Consider the following 21,851-nt stretch of genomic DNA (forward strand, 5'->3'; position numbering starts at 1 on the left):
TGCTCAAAAGCAGCTTTACAAAAGATGCACAATATTGCATTACAATTAAATTCCAAAAAGTTAAGATTATTAGTTACCATAACCTTAATAGCTGCTTATAACTTAAACTAATTAACTAGTAAGTAATAGCTTTTAACAGTTAAAAGAGTATTAGATCTAAACATAGTTAACCTGAAGTTATATAGCATAAAGGTGGTCAATGTGTACATGTTCAATGAAGTGTATTTGTGTGTTAAGTGTATGTGTTGTTTTTTTTACAGGTCTTGGATCTTAAATACATGGCCTACAAGACTCTGGGTCATTCTTAGTTAGTAACATCAGTGAAATGTTACCACCAACTCAAAGCAGATTTAAAACTGTATTTCTATGAATTTATGTCATTATTCCTAAAGGTCTTGGAAGAAAAACACCTCAAAGGCAAATCATTTTGGATTCAGTGTTTGACCTGTCCTCTGGAGGCTCATGAAGCCTGCACACACAAATGGTCTTCACTTGTTAAAGCTGATGCACATTGTCTTCAGCTTTGCAACACACATCAGTTATACTAAAAACTCATTGTTCAATAAAAAGCTCTCAAATTCTTTAAATCATAATTCGTATTTTAAATTATATTTCACCCCGGTGTAAATCATAATTTTACATCCCACCCCAAAATGCGTTACAACCAGGGGTGGATTTAGTGATTTGGGGGTCCTAAGCAATTCCAGCCATGGGGCCCAACAGTCTTAAAATGCACCCTTTCTAATTAAAAACAAAATCATAATAATAAATGAACCATTTACAGTTCAGTGAAGAAAATATAGGATCCAATAGAGCTGCAAAATGAATTAACGCAACTCAATGTGATTAATGTGATTAATTATAAATAATATTTTCCTGACAAAACAAAGCATAATCTCACAGACATGTCTTCATGTTATTTTATTTCTCTGTCGAAACAAAACAAAATAATCTAGACCATCACAGACATCTTAAAGGTTACAAATAATAATAATAATAATAATAATAATAAAAATAATAATTTTAATTGTAATGGTTTTTAATTGTAATAAATTTTAATGGTGCTTTAGAACACTTTGGGGCCCAACAGTCAAACAGTTTTTTTTATTAGAGTTTTTTTTTTATTTTTATTTTTTATATCACATAAAACATCTTTTCTATGTTCTGTCTTTACGCAATCTCTACCTTTTAAATGATTAATTTTCTTAAATTTTATTCACAACTAAAAATAATATATATATAATACATATAATATTTGACTGCTGTATGATTGGGGTGGTGGACAAATTTGTGCAGATGTTATAATTATAATATTTTATTTTGTGATATTATTATTACAAAACATTAAATTATAATAATAAATTGTATTTGCTTGACTCTCACCATAAAAATTGTGATAGAAAACAATGTTATATATTGTTTACAGGTATGATTTATACTTCTAGATATTTATTTGGGGCCCTCAGATTTCCTGGGGCCCTAAGCAGCTGCTTACTTCGCTTATTGGTTAAATCCGCCCCTGGTTACAACTAACTCAGACTATGGGGTGAATTGTAACATTTCCCTCCTCCTGTTTACAACTAAACTGTGCAGTTTTTTCTTGTGCTGCAAAGATAATATTGATTTCATTTAACAGAAGACACGTGTGAGTAGTTTAATATCAGAATATAAGAAATTATTAATATCCCGGTCTCCTCAACGGTTGCAAAACTGTCATCCGTATTAGATTCAGACGGTTCTCAAGATGAACACAGGGCGGCGCTCTTACCGCAACTATGCTGGCTGGAAAACAAAAAACAAAAGTCAATGCGCTCACAGTGGTGTGAGATTACAATGATCTCACTGCTAACTGACTCACTCCAAAAGGTATAGTATTGCTTTCGAAGAAAAAACAATGCATTGGTTTTGGAGCTAAATGAATTAGAGGATCCATTAATATAGACATTTAAAGTAGAACGGACAGAAACGGATGTCTTTATGATGTGAAGTCTTTATTGCTTTGATTTTAAAAATGCATAGTTAAGCTGTATATAGGGGAACTCAGGTGCTTTTCTCAAAAACCCACACAGAGCTCAGCTTGTTTACCTTAAAAAAACAGGCCTCTGGATTTATTTCATTGGAGTCTGTTGCTGAGAGATAGAGCCATAAACCTTATCAAGCACTTTTTCTGAATGAGCCCATCTGTTCCAACTGACACCCACTGATATTATGAATGTAAGAGTAAGAAAGCTAGAATGATGATGGCTTGAGTACATAACTGTTTAATGTTTGCTCAATGACACAGGCCTATTTTGCCACCTTCGAGCATTACCGAGGCTTGTATTGACTTTCACCATGGCAGTGGCAGGATGCTCAGTTATGGGTAACAGGAGAGGCTCACAACTCCCAGATTGCCCAGAGCTGAATGAGACACGATATCCTGAATGAAAGACAATGTGCCCTACTATTCTGTTCAGGGCATGCAAAAGTAAAGCTGAGATTAACCTTGGTACTGATCAACATGAATGGGAGCGACACTGCAATAAATATATATTTTAAAATCTCAGGAGACTGGAAGGTTTATTGTGCCTATTTTGGAAGATTAAATAGAATGTGATATCTGAGTGTCCCATGTCCCATGAGCCTGCAGTTACAGTAGCAATACCTGAATGTGAAATGAATCCTACCAAAGATATTCTCCCATGGACTGTGATGTTCTAAACCAACTGGTTCTCTGAAGGGCTTAAATGACAAGCGGCGACGTGACTTGTTTTCAGTCTCTGGTGATTATGTAATAGCAAATGTAATCGAATAGCTAAATATAAATGCAGTGTCGGACAAACACACCTATTCATGCTAAAAACATCGCTGGCAGATGGGTTAATGACCTTTGTCTAAATTTGCTGTACAGCTTTTAAATTAATTAAAATTAATTTTAACACTTATTTGGGGTTTTAAAGTCCTAAAATGGCAAACATAATGTTAACTGAAGTCATATTAAAAGAATAAAGGTATTGTATTGTAAATAAAACAGTTATTAACTATTGCATATTCATTCATTTATTCATTTTTCATCGGCTAAGTGCCTATTTAAGAGGTCGCCACAGATGAATAAACAACCAACTATTCCAGCTTTACACAGTGGATAATCAATAATATTACAAAGAAAATATAACAAAATTGCAGAGGGGGATTATGATTTTAACCAATATTTCATTATTAAAAAGTAATGTGGTACAATGTTATTTTAGATTTTAATAATTAAAAGTTGAATATTTCACTTTTATTTTTTTATTTACTTGTAATTTTGTGTTGTTTGCACTTATTTACAAAAATAATTATTAATATTTAAATTTAAATAATAAAAACTAAATATTTTTATTGAATTTAAATATTTTATTTTTAATTTTAGTTATTTTAAAATCAAGCTTAATGAAAGATATTTTGGCAACTTAATTTTATACAAATTATTTTAATTTATTAAATTTTTATTAATATGTACACACTACCGCTCAAAAGTTAGGAGTCAGTTTTTTTTTCATGTTTTATTATTATATTAAATATATTAAATTATTGTATTCATCAAGGCGATGCTTATAAAAATGCAAAAAAAAAAAAAGTAAAATGCTAAATATTTATAACAATTTTAAAAATCAATCCTTAAAAATCTACAATAAAATAAAAAAATCTACTTAACTGAATTATTGCTTCATCTTATTTGTAATATATAACCAGCATGAATACAAAAAGTACCAAGCGGCAGTGTTCCAAACCATATTTTTAAAGATTGCTCTTTTTTTTTATCCATGTATTTATATCCATGAACAAAGCAAATTCATCCTTTGATGTCACACCCAAAATAACATTTGCCACTCCGACACAACAAAACAAGTGAATGTAGCAGGTGTTGTGTGATTGTTTATGGCTAAACTCCTCATACATCATATATGCACCACTATAACTCAAATGAATCATCACCCTCTAAATATCACAGAGATCAAAGTCACATGGCATACACTTTGTTCCTCATTTAACCCAAGACCAATTCGGTTCGAGCTCTACAGGGGTCACAGGAAGGTTTAGCATCCGATAGCATTCTTTGAAAATGTACACAGAAAGAACTAGTAACGAGATTCCCAGCTAATCAGTGACTTTCCTGTGTTATCTCAGCCATCGGGACACTGGGGAGGATGTGTAACTAAGACAAGGGCTGATGTCATGGACTGATGGAGAAGGTGGAGGATTGAATGGATGCAGGCTGCTGAAGAGTGGTTTGATGTTGTTGTTGTTTACAACCTTGTTTCATATGCGAGCTGAAATCAAATGAAGCATGGGGAAGTGGGATTGAATATGGGTGCACAATACTATTCTGAAGTTTGGGATTGGTCAAGTTTTTAATCTTTTTAAAAGACATCTCTTTTGCTCAGCAAGGCTGTATTTAATTACAAAAACCACAACAATAAAACTATTATCGCATTTTGAAATAACGGCTTTCTATGTGAGTCTATATTAAAATGTCATTTATTCCTTTGAGTAAAAGCTAAATTTTCAGCACCATTATGCTCCAGTCTTCAATGTCACACTTATTATATTCTAATTAATAAATATGATATTTCCCAGCAGACACACAACATCATAAGATGGTAATATTAGGTTAGATTTAGGTTGTCAGCATCAAAGGACAATTTTATTTTGGCGTCCAATAACAACGTCGATGTTTTGATGATTTGTTGTACAGGTTGTGTTGGAATGTGAACAAAATCCAACATTGAGCCAACATCATATTGACGTTATATACTGACATTTATTCATCAGGTATGGCAACCAAAATCCAATGTCTAATAGACGTCATATTGGTAACGTCCACACAACATCAAGCTGAAACATCATTAGACGTTGATATTTGGTTGTTTATAGGTGTTTTTGGAAAGTAACCAAATTGCGCCGTCTGTCTGACGTTGGGTTATGGCGTCAAGCCGATTTTCATTTTCAAACAAAATGCAACGTCCCTCGACTTTGAGGTACAACATCAATCTGACATCATGTTAACGTCCGGTGCCTGCAGGGTAATTATGATATTTATTATATATTATGATCAATTATTATTGGTGCTCAGTCATTAATAACGGTTTTTATCATTATAGGTGCTGAATGTTTTTTATTGCATTATATTTAAAGGAAACTGAAAAAGTATTTTCAGTAAAATTCAGTATTCTAGAAAGTTCAAAATAACAGCATTTATTTTGAATAAAATGTTTTGTAACGTCATACATGTCTCTACTATCATAACCAAACATTTTAAAAGAAACAAAAAATTTTAATCATGTTTTAAAATAGTAATATATTGTGTTTTAGCACAAATATTAAAAAATTAACTAGCATTTTTCAGCATTGATAATTATTAATAATTCTTCTGCAAATTATCACACAGAAATGTTATAATGAATGGAAAGATATAACAACAACAACAATATTGTTGTTTATGGTATTTCTGATTCAATAATTGCAGACTTGGTGAGTTTCTTCTAAATTGCAGTGCATGTTTTTGTGTGCTGATTTCTTTTTGAGTATCTGTAGAGTGAGGTTTCGGGAAGGTGAGAAAACGATGGTATGCCCTCATCTAATGATCTAAATTGAAGTAGATGAGCTTCTCTCACTCACTCTTGAGTGTAGGTGTCTTTTACACTGGCCCTTAGTGTGGCATGAATGGAAAAATGAGGTCATGCTTTCAAATACCTCTGACTTCATTTACTAACAGTAGACAGAGGTCTGAGATCAGTCACAGGCTGCTTTACCTGCGGCACTCAATAGAGGAGGATTTTTAAAAATATAGCAATACACTTAAGTGATGCAGTCTGGTTTGCTTCATTATTAAAGGTATTTTTCCTTGTAAATTTTTGTATATATTTATAAATCATAGGTGAACACAAAAATTGTGCAAAGTAATAGTACATGTGTGTAGAAAGGTATTTAAAAAACAACTACAACAATATTCATATTATTATATAATGTAAATCTGCGATATGTATTAAATAAAATAAAAAAATGTTTTTTAACATAAAATTCTACCTAGTTACTGCATGCCAATTAATACAGAGTCAAATTAATGCACAGTTTTTTTGTTATCATTGTTAATACTTTATTATTAATTTATTTATTAGTAGTAGTAGTTGCAGCAGTAGTAATAATTTAGTTATAAACACTTTAGTAATGTAATTTAATGATAAAAGTATTAATCATCGTCATCGTGTAAATTAATTAATAGAATCATAACTATTACTATAAATGTACAACATTTGGAAAACTACTAAACTAAAGATTGAGGAAAATTACCAAGAGTTCTATCTTTTTTATTTTAAATGTATGTCTGTTTAATCATAATATTTTTAGTAACATTTATTGCTGATGTTGTTATTAAATATTTGTGCATTGCAATAATTATTGATGTGACGACGGTAATCATACTAGTTTTACATATTGTAAAAAAAAATCCAAAGCTCTAACTTTAACAGTCAAAGTTTCATTGCATAGTCTTCACTTGTTTGAACTCTACCTGCTATATGCCTTTATTCCTATGTTTATTGCTGCATTTTGTATTCTTTCTCTTAAAGTTACTAAAATGATTTGTATATTTTATATTCCTCATGTAATATGTTGTTATCTGCATGTAACCAGGGTCTGAGAGTAGCATAATTTCAATTCTTTGTACATACATGTGGCAGAATTGACAATAAAGCTGATATTGACTTTGACTGATTATCACCATCACTACACTGCCTGACAAAAGTCTTGTCGCCTATTCAAGTGTTAGGAACGACAAATAATAACTCGACTTCTAGATGACTATTTGGCATCAGAAGTGGCTTATACGAAAGGCAAAGGCCTCTAGATTACGCTTTTTAACCAAAATACAATATGATCATGCCTTGATATTTTATTATTTAATTAAAGGTCTGACTTTGCTTAGACTGTAGTCTTGTCACTTAACAGAAATAATGAACAGTATGGAATAAAGTCATGGTGCAGTGGAAAAGAATTAATATTGTGTGTGACTCCCCCATGAGGTTGGAGGACTGCATCCATCCATCTCTGCAATGACTCGAATCACTTATTAATAAAGTCATCTCAACTGTCAAAGAAAGTGTACAAGCAGGATTTGCAGAGTTCATCAAGATTCTTTGTCTTCATCTTTAATGCCTCCTCCATCTTACCCTGGACATGCTCAATAATCTTCATGTCTGGTGACTGGGCTGGCCAATCTTGGATCACCTTGAGTTTCTTTGCTTGCAGGAACTTTGATGTGGAGGCTAAAGTATGAGAAGGAGCGCTATCCTGCTGAAGAATTTGCCATCTCCTGTGGTTTGTAATGTAATGGGCGGCACAAAAGTCTTGATACCTCAGGCTGTTGTTGTTGCTATCTTCCCTGCAGATCTCTCACATGCTCCCATATTAAATTTAACCCCAAACAATATTTTTTTCTTCACTAAACTTGACTGATTTCTGTGAGAATTTTGGGCCTCTGCAGGTTCCAATAGGTCTTCTGCAGTATTAATGATGATTGGGATGCAGTTCAAAAGATGATTTATCAGAAAAATCTACCTTCTGCCACTTTTTCAAATAATAAATGAGAAGTCAAGTTATTATTTGTTGCTCTTACAACTGGGATTAACGGCAAGACTTTTGTCAGATAGTGTCCATATACTGCAGTATCTACATTATACCATCAAATGCAACCTTTCATAAGTGCATGTGACTTTTTTTTTTTTTTTTTTTTTTTTTTAGAGTTATCACCAGTGAGGTCTTTTGTCATTCTTGGTTTAGTTGCCTATCTCTATGCTCTAAAACACTGAACGGTCACCTGCTTCTGTAACTAATGTGAGCCATCACTCCATGTGGACACATTTCATTACAAAGGACCGCAAGAAATATGGAGGGATTTACAGCCTTGAATGCTTCCCATAAACAAATGCCACTGTAGTGGTGCACGGGTCTCACATGCCAGACATGCAGATCCCAGCTGCCTTTCATGACCAAAGCTTGAGGCAAGCCTGCATTTAACAGAGTAAAATGTTCACACCATTCTTCACATGCATGTGCTTTGTGGTGATTGACAGGGTTTGGAGAAAGTTAATGCCAACTTCTTAAAACAACTACACATTGGATTAGGAGACTATGCGCAAATATCATCGACTGTGCTGCTGAAAAGATTGATGCTTTTGCTCTTACTCTACATTACAAATATGAAAAGCCAAATACTCATAAATATAAATTAGAAAATGGACTGAACCAAACCCATTGAAAGATATTTTCTCAGCTGTAGGAGGGTGTCAAGTTATACATCTGTGGTCAAGCTGAATGTTATCAGGCAACACAAAACCGGATAAGCCTAAACTAAACACTCAAACCTTTTTGTTTGCACTCCCAAATGGGCTTGTGTTCATTTAGAGGAAAATCTGGAGACATTGTTTATATTGCTTGTTTGTACGAAGGCAGACTAATTACGACTCAAAATCGAACTGACTTTACAGTAATCCCTTCAGAAAACTCGACACGAAAATAAGAATCTGGATGAGAATTGCTCGGTGAATACAAACGGAGCCAAAACTACAGCAGGCCACTGTTTTAAGCACACTTAACGGCTTATATTAACAGACCACATGTTGCAGAACTCCACTTATTCTTTCATCCAGTGCGAATGGAAAACCTTGAGATACTTTAACATTAACCCACAGAGAAAATTGCCTTGCATCAAAACAATTAGCATAACTAGCCTGAAAAAACAAAACAAAACCTTATTTAACACTAAATAAGCCTCACTTTATTTGAAGAATTATGAAGATTTGAACCACTTTAAATTCCCAAACCACATATTGCTACACTGTAAAAATGTTAGGTTCCACACAATCGATTTGTATTTGGACAACATGAAGCAATTAAGTTAACTTGTTAAGTTTTTACAAATGTAAGTGGATTAAACATAAAACAGTGAAGTTGTCCCCCGAAGAAATCAAAAATTGTGTTGTTTCAGCTCATTTTAAATAAGTAGTTTCATTTTCAGTTTGAGCAAATTTCTTTTTAGTGTTTTTTAGTTTAAGCGTGTAAACCAAACTGTTACTGAAGAGGGCTAAATGAATCAAATAAGAAGACAGAGACCTTTTAAAAGGTGGTTGAAGGAAATGTCCTTTCTTGCAGGATGTTCATTAAGCACAAATGCAAAATTACATTCAAAATAATCATATTTTTGTTTTGCTGTGATATGAATATAATTTCACCAGATAATTTAGCTCTATTCGGTAGGGATGCTTAGATCGTCCGGTCAGAGATCGGTATCGGCTAATAATCACATTTAATGACTCGATCAGTACTCGCTGATCTGGCCGATCACATTAACCAATCACAAATGTTTGTTTGTGTTTACAAGCTGAGAATGATGCATATCCACACCTGGGTTATACATATAGCAGCTTTTTAGGCCTTTTTACTTGTGAGAACTGAAAGTTCTGTTTTTGACAATGTTGCAAGTTCATTAAAACCTGGCAGGAGAAAAATACATTATTTTTAACAATTTTAACTTAAATTTTAACTTCTTATGCATCAAATATGCACTCTTTTTTATTAAGGCATGTTGAACTCTTCTTTCGTCATTTGTAATTTTTCCAAATTTCATTTTTAGTAAATTTTTTCCATTTTTTTTTTATCTGTGCTACGTCATGTTTTGTAAAACTGCTTCTAACCATGACATGTTTACACCTAAATGGCTAAAAGAGCATGCTTAAAGGATTATACTGTATGCAGCATGCTTCATTTATTCTCTTAGATAAGGAGAGATGTCCACTTAAGTGTCAGAGGGAAAATGTGCTTTACGCATTATAAAGCTTGAAGCATCAGAATCAGCCGAAAAAAAAATCCTGATTGGAGCATCCCTAATATTCTGAAAAGTGTTAGACTGGGTTGATATGCATAAAACATAATAAATTATAATCATAGATAAAATACGACAAAGCAAAAATAAAAAAGTTAAATAAACAGTGCTCTAAGTTTTTTTTTTGTGGAGTCTAACAGTATTCAAATACAAAGATTTACCAATCAAACAAAATAACATGATCATCATTGCATAAATATTTTTTTTACAATAATAACTTTATATTTTAATCTTTAATAAATAATTTAATCCAGCGATGTGACTATTGCAGATGCACACATTGCAACACATATATTGCTCAGCCATAACGCTGATTTTTTAATCAACAGTCATTTTAAAGATTTCAATCTTTCCCTGTTAAAACAATTGCGTGTTGCACTAACATGACTAAAATAGCTGAAAGAACATTTGATTAGATTGCTTTTGTAGTGTAAACATTGATGCCATCAAATAAGTTTAAAGGTAACAATGTCCTTAAATGTAAAAATCCAATGTTCTCCTTCCAGTCTCAATTCTAACATAAAGCCACAGCATTCAGCATATTTTTGTTGCAATTAGAGTAACACAAAAAATTATGCTCTCCCTATCCTTTTCAATTGTTTTTTTATGTGTTCAAATGTAAATTGAAAACATGATTTCACAAAAGTTTTAACTAAACATCAGAAACGGTCAATATCACAACCAAACAAACAAACAAAAAAACCCACACATTTAAAAACATCAGTTAAAATGTTCACTCACAGATTAAAATTTACTATTTACACACCCTCAAGTGGATCTAAACCTTTATGAGATTCACAAAAAAAGATATTCTGATATTCTGAGAGTCTCATAAATGAGAACGCACCTCCCTTTGTGTCTTTTTATATCAGATGCCAACAGGTCTTTAACATAAATAAACAGATGAGAATGACAGCTTTAAAGTATTATATAACATATAGACATTTTGATTTGTAACACACAAGCTATGACTATGACTAAACTATGCTTCAGCACTGCAGTTTTCAAGTCTCGACATCACTCCTACCCCCCACGACTCCTCCTGTGGCCCAGACACAAGTGGATTACTATTGCTGATGTACATGTGATTTTGTTTTGTCCTTAAATTAGCATGGAAATGGCCTGGAAAATGGGATATAAATGGAAATGTCAGCTAGTTGGCTGAACCAACAATTGAGCATGTAAACAAAAGCCACATTGTCAAAGATGCTAACAACACTCCTCTGTGTCTTCACGCTGCCCCGATCCCACCAGATTTAGAACACACACACAAAAAAACGGTCTTCTCCACAGACTCCTGATGTGCTTCTGGCAGCCAGAGAAAAGCTGTCAGAGGGAATAAGAGGGAAAGGTCATTGTGTCTGATGTATACATTCAGCTGGGCTGGTGCAGCTGTGTGGGCATCAGAAAGATCTCGCTGGAGGACAGGCCTATTGTGCCAGTCTGATTGATCCTCTATGGCACAGAGCTTAAGGAGAGACCCTGACTTTAACAGGGACAGGGCCTGTTGACAAACAAGCAGCCCTCTATGCGAGGCAGGAGATTGAGGCTGCAGGTGCTTGGGCCATGCTTGGATCGAGCCGTGTATGCCTGCTCAGATGCCAGCAGAGGCATTTCCTGCCTAGTCTGACATAGGCAGGCATCCTGGCAACGGCCAAACACAGAGCAGGAATGAATAAAAGGCAAGGTCCGGTATCAAAGCCCAAATAAATGCCCATCAGACTACGACAAAATAGACAGAGGCACACTTAAAAATATACACACAGCGATTCTGTTTTACGCTCTTATAAAGGTGCTTTATTGACACTGATGGTTCCTTGTAGAATATTTAACATCCACAGAACCTCCCAATTGCACAAAAGGTTCTTTATAGTGGAAAAAGGTTAAAAACTAAGTTTAGAAAAGCACAACAATGCTCAAACATTTATATGCAAAGACAAAATGTGGGATTCTACTATCATCTACTAACAAAAACATACCAACACATTTATTTCTCTGCAGCTTTCAGACACTATTGGCAATAAAACAGCACTTTTTACATGATTATGGGGCAGATGTGCATTACCGAAGACTCACTTTTGCATGATTCATTCCACAAAACTAGGCTGTTTCAATAGACAATTTGTGAACTTTTTCTAAGATTTATTTATTAGATTTTTGTGACAATTAACAAACAAATGTAAAGGACAAAAATAGCAGTACAAATAGAAAATTTTACTGTACCGAAAGTTGAGGTTGGCACTGGCAGCATGGTGTACCGAGTAAAATCATTTAATCATTTTCATTCATTCATTTTCTTTTCGGCTAAGTCCCTTTATTAATAAGGGGTCACCACAGCGGAATGAACCGCCAACCTTTCCAGCATGTTTTACGTAGCAGATGCCCTTTCAGCTGCAACCCATCACTGGGAAACACCTGTACACACATTACGCCACCTCAATTCACCTATAGCACATGTCTTTAGACTTTTGGGGGAAACCGGAGCACCCGGAGAAAACCCACTTGAACACGGCGTGAACATGCAAACTCCACACAGAAATGCCAACTGGTTCAGCCGGGGCTTGAACCAGCGACCTTCTTGCTGTGAGGCGATTATGCTACCCACTGGGCCACCGTGATGCCCATATTAAGGAAAGGCAAGGCAAGTTTATTTATATAGCACATTTCATACACAGTGGCAATTCAAAGTGCTTTACATAAACAGGAATTAAAAAGACAAGTTTAGGAACATAAAATGCAGACAATAAAAATGATTAAAAACAGATAAAAACAAATTAAAATGAGTTAAAAAAGGTTATGAAAGAATCAAAAAGAAAACGTAAAACATAATAGTGCGATTTGTCTGACGTAGCACAGTGCTCATACAGTAAAGGCACAGCTAAACAGATGTGTTTTCAGTCTCGATTAAGTCAAATAAGCAACGATAATAAAAGAAAAAAGAAAAGAAATCTTTAAAGAAAGCGAAAATATATTAAACTGAATAGACTGTGGGGAAGCATGTTCTTTAAACTAGTTGTTTTATGTGAAGAAAGAGTTGCATGCTTGAGCTATATCAGTGCTTGTCCTCATCTGGAAGGTACAGACTGTGCAAGATGGGCAAAAATTAATTGTACAGTAACTGCTTCAAGTTTCAGATATTGAATATGCTCTAAGATTGGCAACCAAATGTTAGAAAATTTGATCACTGAACCTTGAGTGCTATATTTATAATTTTTTTATTTACATTTACATTTACATTTACATTTAGTCATTTAGCAGACGCTTTTATCCAAAGCGACTTACAAATGAGGACAAGGAAGCAATTTACACAACTAAGAGCAACAATGAATAAGTACTAAAGGCAAGTTTCAGGTCTGTAAAGTCTAAGAAGGGAAGTGTTAGTAATTTTTTTTTTTTTTTTTTTTTTTTTTTTTGTTCAGTTAGTGTGATATTCAAATAGGCAATTGCAGATTAGGAAGTGAAGTGGAGACTAAATAGTTGAGTTTTTAGTAGTTTCTTGAAAATAGAGAGTGACTCTGCTGTTCTGATGCAGTTAGGGAGTTCATTCCACCAACTGGGCAGATTGAGCGTGAGCGTTCGCGAAAGTGATTTTTTTCCTCTTTGGGATGGAACCACGAGGCGACGTTCATTCACAGAACGCAAGTTTCTGGAGGGCACATAGATCTGCAGAAGTGAGTGCAGATCAGAAGGTGCTAGGCCAGAAGTCACTTTGTAGGCAAACATCAGAGTTTTGAATTTGATGCGAGCAGCAACTGGCAGCCAGTGCAAACGTACTAGCAGCGGAGTGACATGTGCTCGTTTAGGTTCATTGAAGACAACTCGTGCTGCTGCATTCTGGAGCAGTTGAAGAGGCTTGATAGAGTTAGCTGGAAGCCCAGCTAGTAGAGAGTTGCAGTAATCCAGTTTGGAGAGAACAAGAGCTTGAACAAGGAGTTGAGCTGCATGTTCAGATAAGAAGGGTCGGATCTTTCTGATGTTATAGAGTGCAAATCTGCACGATCGAGCAGTTCTAGAAATGTGGTCAGAGAAGTTTAGTTGGTCATCAATCGTTACTCCAAGGCTTTTCACCATTTTGGATGCAGTAATGGTTGCCCCATCCATCTGGATTGAAAAGTTATGGTGTAGAGTCGGGTTGGCAGAAACTACAAGCATTTCCGTTTTTGCGAGGTTCAGCTGAAGATGATGATCTTTCATCCAGTGTGAAATATCCAACAGGCAGGCTGAGATACGAGCTGGAACCGAGGGATCATCAGGATGAAAAGAGAGGTATAGCTGGGTATCATCAGCATAGCAGTGGTAGGAGAATCCATGTCTCTGGATGACTGGTCCTAGAGATGATGTGTAGATGGAGAAGAGAAGTGGCCCAAGAACAGAGCCTTGAGGTACCCCAGTGTTTAGATGCTGTAGGTTGGACACCTCTCCCCTCCAAGACACCCTGAATGACCTGTCAGAGAGGTAAGATCTGAACCATTGTATAACAGTGCCCGCAACGCCCAGTGACTCAAGCGTAGATAGCAGGATCTGGTGGTTGACAGTGTCAAAAGCAGCTGACAAGTCCAGCAAAATGAGGACTGATGATTTAGAGTCTGCTTTAGCCAGTCTGAGATCCTCCACGACCGAGAGCAGGGCAGTCTCAGTTGATTGGCCTTTCTTAAAGCCGGATTGCTTGTTGTCCATGAGATTGTTTTGAGTAAGAAAGTCCAGGACTTGATTGAACACTACTTTCTCCAGAATCTTGGCCATGAATGGAAGCAGGGATACTGGTCTGTAGTTTTCAAGTAGCGTATGGTCCAGGTTGGGTTTCTTTAGCAGTGGGGTTACCCTAGCCTGCTTAAATGTTGTGGGGAATAAACCAGAGTCAAGAGATGTGTTAATTGTGTGAGTCAGTGTTGGTATGACTGCAGGAGAGATGGCTTGCAAGAGATGAGAGGGAATGGGATCGAGTGGACAGGTGGTTGCATGGCTAGATAGCACAAGTTTGGACACCTCAGACTCAGAGAGCTGAGAAAAAGAGGTGAGTGTGTGTGGTGTTGGTGTTGTATCTTGCGTGTTTGTTGTAGGTGCAGCAAATTGAGCACTGATTTTTGCAGTTTTGGTGCAGAAGAATGTAGCAAAGTCATCAGTAGTAAGTGTGGAGGATGCGGGTGGAGGAGGAGGATAGAGGAGGGAGGAAAATGTTTTAAAAAGTAGGCGAGGATTAGTGGCATTGTTGATTTTCAGACGGTAATACGTCTGCTTTGCAGAAGTAACCTCAGCTGAGAAAGAGGACAGAAGAGTTTGGTATGTTAAGAGATGTGCAGGATTTTTAGTTTTCCGCCAAATTCTCTCCGCAGCCCGAAGTTTTGAGCGATGCTCACGGAGAGCATCCGAGAGCCAGGGTGCAGGAGGACTGGCACGGGCTGGCCTGGATGCAAGAGGACATAATCGGTCTAGACATGATGCTAGTGTGGAGCAGAGTGTATTAGTGGCACTGTTCGAATCAAGTGCAGTGAGTTTGCGAGATGGAGGAAGAGAGTCTGAAACAATGGTGGATAGTCTATTGGGTGAGAGAGATCGTAGGTTTCTGCGAAAGGTAACCAGTGTAGGAGTGTGTGGCGGCTCAGGAGTAATGTGGATGTTGAGAGACAGAAGGAAATGATCAGATATTTGTAGTGGAGTTACTATTGTTTGATCAGTGAAGCAGTGTCGTGTGTAAATAAGGTCTAGCTGATTACCTGATTTGTGGGTAGCAGAAGTAGGTGCTCTTTTTAGGTCAAAAGAGGCAAGCAAAGTCTGAAAGTCTGCAGCTTGCGGTTTGTCAACGTAAATGTTGAAGTCACCTAGCACCAATAAGGGAGTGGCAAAATTAGAAAAAGATGAGAGAAGAACATCCAGTTCATCTAGGAAGTGACCTAATTTACCTGGTGGGCGGTAGATGACAACCACATTTATGTAGAAGGGGTGGATAATGGTGACTGCATGGAATTCAAAGGAGCTGATTGTTGGCAGGGACGGTATCAGAGTAAATTTCCATTCTTTGGAAATTAGTAGTCCAGTCCCACCCCCTCTCCCTGTCTGACGAGGAGTGTGGGAAAAAGAGAAATTAGCAGAAAGAGTAGCATGTGTAGCAGTGTCCTCCGGCCTCAACCAGGTCTCAGTTAGAGCCATGAGATTATAGTCAGAATATGTAGCTATGGAGGTAATAAAATCAGCCTTGTTAACAGCTGATTGACAATTCCAGAGGCCCACGGAGAGAGAGAGTTGTGAAATAGTAGATACATGTATTGAACGAAGGTTGTGAGGATTACGCCTGCAGCGCACCTCCCGTGTTTTGCGAGTGTTAGTAACAACAGGAATTAGAAAACACATAATAAAAGTGCACTGACAACAAAAAATAAGTGTAAAGTAAAACAATAAAGTAAAGTACTCAAGTGCTTTGTCGGTGTCTTTGCTAGGTGGAGTCGCGCAGGTAGAGTCGATGGTCTTTACCCTCGTCGGTCTTCACACGAGGCGGTCTTCACACGAGGCTGCCGCGACCGCTGCCGCGGTGAACTAGTTGTTTATATAACCCCAAAGCACTAGCTGATTGAATTCAGCTGGACACGCCTCGAGAGTCAAAACAAGGGCCGAAACTGAGGCGGACGACGCGAAACCGCGTCTGCGTTCGCTACACAAGCTCTTATAGTAACCAAGGAAACAGTGGCTAAACAACTTCTAGTATTATACACAACTGAAAGCAAGTTTAAATGTCCTACAACTTTACACAAACAGCTGGAAACAAGTCCTCAAACCATACACAACAACTGAAACAAATCTTAAATGTACTTACAGGCTGCTGGTCTAGATGCTGATAAAGTGCTTCTCCTGCCGACTAATGCTAGCGTGCTCGCTATATAGTGGTTTACCTGGCGTTTGGACACGCCTCCCGAGTCAAAACAAGGGCCGAAACTGAGGCGGACGACGCGAAACCGCGTCTGCGTTCGCTACACAAGCTCTTATAGTAACCAAGGAAACAGTGGCTAAACAACTTCTAGTATTATACACAACTGAAAGCAAGTTTAAATGTCCTACAACTTTACACAAACAGCTGGAAACAAGTCCTCAAACCATACACAACAACTGAAACAAATCTTAAATGTACTTACAGGCTGCTGGTCTAGATGCTGATAAAGTGCTTCTCCTGCCGACTAATGCTAGCGTGCTCGCTATATAGTGGTTTACCTGGCGTTTGGACACGCCTCCCGAGTCAAAACAAGGGCCGAAACTGAGGCGGACGACGCGAAACCGCGTCTGCGTTCGCTACACAAGCTCTTATAGTAACCAAGGAAACAGTGGCTAAACAACTTCTAGTATTATACACAACTGAAAGCAAGTTTAAATGTCCTACAACTTTACACAAACAGCTGGAAACAAGTCCTCAAACCATACACAACAACTGAAACAAATCTTAAATGTACTTACAGGCTGCTGGTCTAGATGCTGATAAAGTGCTTCTCCTGCCGACTAATGCTAGCGTGCTCGCTATATAGTGGTTACCTGGCGTTTGGACACGCCTCCCGAGTCAAAACAAGGGCCGAAACTGAGGCGGACGACGCGAAACCGCGTCTGCGTTCGCTACACAAGCTCTTATAGTAACCAAGGAAACAGTGGCTAAACAACTTCTAGTATTATACACAACTGAAAGCAAGTTTAAATGTCCTACAACTTTACACAAACAGCTGGAAACAAGTCCTCAAACCATACACAACAACTGAAACAAATCTTAAATGTACTTACAGGCTGCTGGTCTAGATGCTGATAAAGTGCTTCTCCAACAATTTAACAAATAAGGCTTCTTTAATCTACTGAGTATGTGATAAGGGTTGAGGAGACTTACACCACCTACACAGTAAAATTAAATTTAAGGAAATTTCTGTAATTTAACGTCCGTTATCTAACAATACATTTCTGTAATTAAACTGCCGCTATTTTCCTTTTTTTTCAGTACCCAAGCTGCAGGAAAAAAAAAGGTAAGAAAAAGTTTACAGTGTAGTTAATAATGACAGAAAAGCTATTAATTAAAAGAAATTGAAATAATAAACACATTTAAAGTTTCTATTAGAGGTGTTGCAATATCATTATTGGTGGATTTCTGACATTGCAAAATTGCTCAGTTGCTCGCCTGGTACAAAATTGCACTTGTGATGTAAATCCTGTGAAACGGTTTAAACAGGTCCATATTATTATTATTAAGCTATATTTGAACTCTTTCAATGAATTGTTTACTTCAATACATAGATTTATGGGAAATACAGTGCAGATAATGCCACTAATATAGGTAATTCATTACGTTTGATGTTTTTTAATTCTTGTTTTTTTTTTATCATGTCATATATATTTGTATTTTAATTAGTGAAATATTGTTTCGAGTGTATGTTTGACACATTTCAGGGAATTGTGGTGCAATACCCTGTCTTGTCAAATTTTGAATAAACTAAAATGCAAATACAACAGTAATGAAATATTAAACTACATTCATGTTTGCCACAATGATATTGAACTTTGAATCTGTTGCTAAACATGCCTGAAGGAACACAATATAATTTTTGCAAAAAATGAAAAAATGCCACAAGCACATATTTTTCTTAAGCTCACCTTATACTATCCCACAGTGTCGAGTACTCCACTGGGGTTACAAAGAAATCATTTACTGTGAGCTGGTGCAGAGCAGCAGGCAAAGACAGTGTGACACAATGACCTGGTGCCAGAGAGCGTAAATCTGGCACAGCGTCTGCCATCACACCACATTATGATTTACAACCGACCGCAGCTCGACAGACAGGCTGATCTGCTCCTTTTCTAATGTTAGCATTTTTATCTGCTTATATTGTGAATGAAATGCTTAGAAAATTAGCATAAAGCCACAAAAGATGAATGTTAATGCTACAGAAACTCAAAAGCGAACAACTTTTACAGCCACTATACTTCTTTCTATGTGTGCAATCCCACATATGCGCAAAGCAAAATATCGACTTTCAGGGTTTAAACCGAGCTAAAAGTGTCTGAAGGAAATCAGAGGACGTGCGCACAGGCGCCTTGGTTTCTGCTGCACAGGATACAAGGCAGCCTGGCTCCAAATTTGGCAACGTGGCATAAAAAGGATGTCAGATAAGTCCGCGGCCAGCACGTCTGTTGGGCTTATTTTTAGTCGTAGTATTTAGTAGAGGATCGAAGAAAAAGTTTGTCCTCCGCCCTTGCTGTACAGCTTGTTCCCGAGTTTCACACGGTTCTGTTTTCACTGGGAATCTCCTTCCAGTTGACATGGCCCAGGACGGAGAGCTGCCCTTCCTAACACCCTCTGTGCACTGTAAACATCCCCGGGTCAGCACCTTACCAAGCGCCTGCCTATACACACACACTTCACTTCCTGTTTACTCTAAATGCTACAAGCTTCACTGGACACCAATAGCCATATTATTGTCTCCGAGTGTGATCTTTGTCTCATATAGTGTCTGTCATGTACATATACAGATGAAGTCAGAATTATTAGCTGTCCTATACAGATGAAGTCAGAATTATTAGCTGTCCTATACAGATGAAGTCAGAATTATTAGCTGTCCTGAATTCTTAGCCCCCTGCATATTTTTGATAAATAGAGAGATGTTTTTTCAATACATTTCCAAACATATTAGTTTTATTAAATAATTTCTAATAACTGATTTCTTTTCATTTTTGCCATCATGACATAATAGTTTAGCCATTTTAGTACATAATATTTTAGTATATAATATTTTAGATATTTTATCAGACAAGTTACGGTAATTATGCATTGCATAATGATGGTTTGTTTTATAGACAGATCGTAAAAAATGTGCTTAAAGGGGGCTGACAACATTGATATTAAAATATTGAAAATTTTCATTGTAGCCAAAATAAAAAAAATAATACTTTATCTAGACGAAAAAATTGCATAGGAAATACTGTGAAAAATTGCTAGCTCTGTTAAACATCAAGTGGGAAACGTTCAAAAATAAATAAATCACAGGAGGGCTAATAATTTTGACTTCAACTGTATGTAAGGTTGAACGTATTTAATAATGACGGAAGTGGTGTTAGTGAGACCAGCAGGAGGCACTTGACCTGTGGTCTGTGTGGGCCCTAATGCCCCAGTTTAGTGAAGGGGACTCTATACTGCTCAGTGAGCGCCGTCTTTTGGATAAGAAGTTAAACTGAGGTCCTGACTCTCTGCGGTTGTTAAAAATCCTAGGATGTCTTTCGAAGTAGGGCTTTAATCCCATCATCCTGGCCAAATCTATCAACTGGCCTTCATTTTCACATATAGTTGATGTCAGAATCATTAGCCCCCATTTGACTATTTTTTCTTTTTTAAATATTTCCCAAGTGATGTTTAACAGAGCAAGGAAATTTTCACAGTATGTCTGATAATATTTTTTTATTCTGGAGAAAGACTTATTTGTTTTATTTTAGCAAGAATAAGAGCAGTTTTTAATATTTTAAAAACCCTATCAGGGTAAATTATTAGCGCCTTTAAGCTATATCTTTTTCGATAGTCTACAGAACAAACCAGTTAAGCCAGCATGATCTCACGAGAAAACGTAAGTATTTTAAATTTTGCCAGTTTAGTGGCTAATTCGTACAAATTTGTATGAGTTCAGTCATACGAAATTGTACGATTTTAAAAAGGAGGCATGGCCCCTAACCCCACCCCTAAACCCAACAGTAATTGGGGGATAAGCAAGTCGTACTGAATTGTACGAATTAGATTGTACGAATTCATTCTAATTAGCCACTAAATCAAAAAGTTACGAATTGCTGTGAGATTGTGTTGGTTAAGCCTTTAAATGCCACTTTAAGCTGTATAGAAGTGTCTTAAAATATCTAGTAAAATATTATTTACCGTCATCATGGCAAAGGTAAAATAAATCAGTTATTAAAAATGAGTTATTGAAACTATTATGGTCAGAAATGTTGAAAAAAATCTTCTCTCTATTAAACAGAAATTGGGGGGAAAATAAACAGGGGGGCTAATAACTTAGGGGGGCTAATAACTCTGACTTCAACTGTATGTTGATTTTTTACATGTAAGAAGGTGTTCAAGAGAATAGATAAATATTTGGCAGGAAAAATGTGAACATACGTTTCATAGCTTGAACACATGGCTCAGTCTTGGCAAGGCAGATAATGGAAATCTCAACAGGGGGTCAAAGTACACAGTGGTTCATGTTATTTAATGCTGTTTTAATGTTTCAATGCTATTTTCTATATTTAATTTTTTATTTTATTTTGTATATAAAACAATAAAAAGTAATAAACAAAAGAATATGCCATCATTATCATGTAATCAAATTACATTACATATTATTATATAAATAATTAAGTTTACAACACTTTTCACTCAGTGAACTAGACATGAGTGGATCCTGTAACCTTTCACCTGGCCTGTAATAAATAAATCAATACAATAAAATCAATCAGTCAGTCAATGGGTTTTATATTTTCAGAACATGTGTTGCTTTTTAATTAACAGTGCCAATGGCGTACAGTAATAAAAACCACAGCAATCTTTTTGTCATCTGCATGCTATATGTTTAGTTAGGAAATATAGCCTCACAAAGCTGTGTTTTGACTATAAGACTTGAGTTACAAGTTACCTTAGGGAAATCCCTTTTTAATCAGCGCAATACATATTTGAGTAAACATTGTCCTGACAAGGAGTTTAGAAAGAATGGAGGGTTTGTTCTTCGATTGGGTGGAGTGTTTGTGTGTGTGCTGGGGGAACAACCGTCCTTGGCTCCTTATATTTCTCATTCATCTCTCACATCACATGGATGACTGGCACTAACTGAAAACACACACAGGCTAGGTTCTGTGACCAGCAGTTCAGGTTCAGAGAGCTGCTTTACACGCAGCAAGACAAAGACAAAGCAGCTGTAAGTGATATATCCGACCACATTTTTGACAGTGCATTTCG

At 36.4% G+C, this 21,851-nt stretch overlaps 1 protein-coding gene across 1 annotated transcript in view; it reads right to left on the reverse strand.

Moving 5' to 3' along the window:
- LOC141376813 (uncharacterized) overlaps positions 1 to 17,686 on the reverse strand; it is a 56,371-nt gene extending 38,685 nt beyond the window's left edge. The window contains exon 1 of the mRNA XM_073918538.1: positions 14,131 to 17,686. Coding sequence (XP_073774639.1) covers positions 14,131 to 16,249 — 2,119 coding nt within the window. The 5' untranslated portion in view covers positions 16,250 to 17,686. The remainder of the gene's footprint in view (positions 1 to 14,130) is intronic.
- Between the last annotated feature and the right edge of the window lie 4,165 nt (positions 17,687 to 21,851).

This window comes from Danio rerio, chromosome 12 (assembly GCF_049306965.1).
Source record: "Danio rerio strain Tuebingen ecotype United States chromosome 12, GRCz12tu, whole genome shotgun sequence".
Lineage (NCBI taxonomy): Eukaryota > Metazoa > Chordata > Actinopteri > Cypriniformes > Danionidae > Danio > Danio rerio.